Source organism: Priapulus caudatus, unplaced genomic scaffold, assembly GCF_000485595.1.
Source record: "Priapulus caudatus unplaced genomic scaffold, Priapulus_caudatus-5.0.1 Scaffold1614, whole genome shotgun sequence".
In the NCBI taxonomy this organism is placed as follows: Eukaryota; Metazoa; Priapulida; class Priapulimorpha; order Priapulimorphida; family Priapulidae; genus Priapulus; species Priapulus caudatus.
This window is the reverse complement of record NW_014578675.1, coordinates 43,867-47,019: the sequence shown is the minus strand read 5'-3', so window position 1 is coordinate 47,019 and position 3,153 is coordinate 43,867. Positions and strand designations below refer to the sequence as shown.

The following is a 3,153-nucleotide window of genomic DNA, read 5'->3' as shown; positions in this document are numbered from 1 at the left end:
CACACGCACACGCACACGCACGCACGCGCCCACGCTGACACTCACACGCACACACCCACGCCCACGCACGCACGCACATCATATTTCTCAACACGTTGGGTTTACGGCACGACCAAGACACGTATCGGCATTTACGAGTGAAATATAGCTGCACATCAGCTATATACCACCGTTTATAATACGCGTCCGCTCGCGGCGGCACATGCCCAACGCTCCGCATATCCTACATAACTCACCTCTACCACCTCTCTATAGCACAATAAAACATTAACAATAACTATTTAGCACGCTCGATCCACAGGCATAATCTCACCTCTACCGCCACCGCCCTGATGCTGAACTACTACATGCTAACTACGACTACTAAACGCTCTACCGGCATATATATCTCACTTCTACCGGCACCGCCCTGTGTGTTACCATGGGGTGATTACACCCCCACAGAAGAAATGTTATCGGAGCATCTCTCGCTATGCGAATAACGGCTTTATGCATGCTTCCTTTACGCATCCGATTTCGGCGCCACGGAATCCGCGCCCCCCGGGCGGAAGCCTCTCGCAGACGAAATACTAATTCGCGAGCGCCGGCGGTAGAATGCATGCGCGGGCGGTGCGTGCAGCGTGTGGGTGATAAGCGGTTATAAATTACTATCTGTGCCGACAGCGTCGCTACCGACCGCGCCGTTTATCGCACGTAGCGTTCGTCATCATAAATCTGCGCCTAACTACAGCTATATTATAGCTATATATTTATACAACCACACACGCACACGCACACACACACACACACACGCACACACACACACACACACACCCGCACACGCGCGCACACACACACGCACACACACGCACGCACGCACGCACGCACGCTCGCCCGCACGCACGCACGCACGCACGCACGCGCGCGCACCCCTCCACACACACTAGATGCTGTGTCATCGCATCAAATAGCCTGTCTAAAAATCAGTACGGTATTTTTAAACTCAAATTTCTAAAGGTCACACAATTACAAAGTTGACAACGGACGACACACAAAAAGCACGCGACAAACTCATTCAGGTGTAAAATCATTTAAACAAAAAATGATCGGGATGGATGATTTACATGCTTGTCAATGGTGCATTAGCGTTTAAAATCAGATTGCAAGCATGTGTGTTCTGCTTTCAGGAGAGAGAGAGAGAGCGCGCCACTCACGTTCACAAACTCCGCGTTTAATAACGTTGCGTTCATGATGAAATCCGGGTAGCCGATTTTCTCCGTTATTCCCCTCGCCTGTAGGACAAAATAAATACACGCAACAATACGTTAAATGTCATCTCGCAATTTTCCCCGCATTTTCGCATAATCATTTCTGCGGTAAATATATGACGCGGTATATATATATGTTTAACAGCGTACACGGAGTGAATGCACGAGGCGTTTATAAAAATAGTAAGAGTAGTAAAGTAATAAACTCTTAATAGTAAGAGTATTAAACTGCTTGGCTCTCAAATGCGTAACGAGACGTATATATTATAATAGATAATATTCGTTCATGCATAATTTAGTTTTATTTCACATTTTTTTCTACTACCTTTTTCAAGGCAGTTGATTTCGTCGAGTCATCCATCCAAACAGACTCCTTCAGCATGTCTTCAAATGTTTCCCTGAGGTTTCTTATGATCTCCACAGACTGAGGATAAAGATAGAAACAAATAAAACACCACATCACATTATGAAGTCTTCGTACAAACGACGCGGGAAAACACAAATGTAAAATATATTTACGATAAAAAAATTACAAGATGAAGAAAAATCAAATTCTTTTATTCGGTAAGATATATAACTCAAGGGAACTCTGGAGTCATTACTGGAAAGGTCCGTGCAATAAATAAATCCCCGCTAGTGAAATTACTAGCATAAGCATAAGAACTCGATAGTTTATAGAGTTATAGTTATATATAGTTTATAGAGAACCATAAACGCTCGCTCATATATTTTTTTAACCCGGTAAAATGATCTGCGGCTAACGCCTCTGACGTCATGGAGTTTTTTCAAGCGGGACTCGGGTCATAATCGTAAAACTTTAGAAATCTTAGTCCATATAGTCGCTAACCTTTCGGAAACTAACCAGTTCAAGGTTAAAACGCGGGACACATGCGGGCATAATTGGCACGCGGCCAATAAGGAACGAAGAGAACGCGGTCACGTGCTCTAGCGGCCATGTTGTCATTGTAGTAGACGCCATCGAGAAAGTTCGGCAAACTTCGGCCGTTTTCGCCACTCCTCTTCGTTAGGTCATAGACTAAGAACAACTTATTACCTCAATAACATATTAACTTAATAACTATTATACCTAGAGTTATTCTTAGTTTATGGTTAGGTATACGGAGGTGGGGAAATCGGCCGAGATGTTTGGATATGAGTCGATAGGTGGCGCTGTTACCTGTTCTTTGGTTGCAGTCTGAAAATGTTTGCGCACGAACATGGCGCCGACGGCCATGCCAAAGTTTTCGTTGATGTACGAGACGCACTTACTCCAGCGAGAAGACTCGGTCATCGTTCCCAGTAACACCTACCAACGAAGGTGTAACGTTCAACCGTCACGATCAGTAAGATATATACGAATCATTAGGATAGCTGCCACCAGAGTGCGCGGAAGTGGTGTCTCATTTTGTGCTTTCAAGAATCTAAAACAAGTGGCTTCCTAACCTCTTCGGGCCGACATCATCTTGGATTCATAAACACATCCCCAATGCTACCTTACTCTACCCTACAAACCCATTGCACCTTAGCGTTTCCCAGGTATTCCCATCGCCCCCTGGGAAACTACGGCCCACATGGGGGACCACTGATCCATACACTGCTATTCCGAATACTTGATACTAATAGGCCTGAGTAGTCAATAAGTACGTACACGCACTTTAACCTTACTTAGCTTTCCCGCCATTATTCACATTCCCGTATACGTCTGAAACACATCGATATATGTCACCTGCTGATATTCCTGCTTCAGTCGTATGAATTCGCTGCCCATGTTCCCGACCCGGTGCTTGACGAACCGCCAGAGCAGGTAGTTGGCAATCACTCTAGAAAGAGAAGGAGAGTAAGAGAGAGAGAGATAGAGAAGGAGAGAAAGAGAGAGACAGAGAGGGAGAGAGAGAGAGAGAGAGAG

The 3,153-nt window shown here is 45.4% G+C and overlaps 1 protein-coding gene across 1 annotated transcript in view; it reads right to left on the bottom strand.

Annotated features, from left to right (window-relative positions):
- The window catches only part of LOC106817160 (membrane metallo-endopeptidase-like 1), a gene marked incomplete in the record, with an annotated part of 13,472 nt that overhangs the window by 3,665 nt on the left and 6,654 nt on the right, over positions 1-3,153 (bottom strand). The window contains 4 exon segments of the mRNA XM_014821814.1: positions 1,194-1,271; positions 1,573-1,671; positions 2,425-2,553; positions 2,974-3,067. Coding sequence (XP_014677300.1) covers positions 1,194-1,271; positions 1,573-1,671; positions 2,425-2,553; positions 2,974-3,067 — 400 coding nt within the window.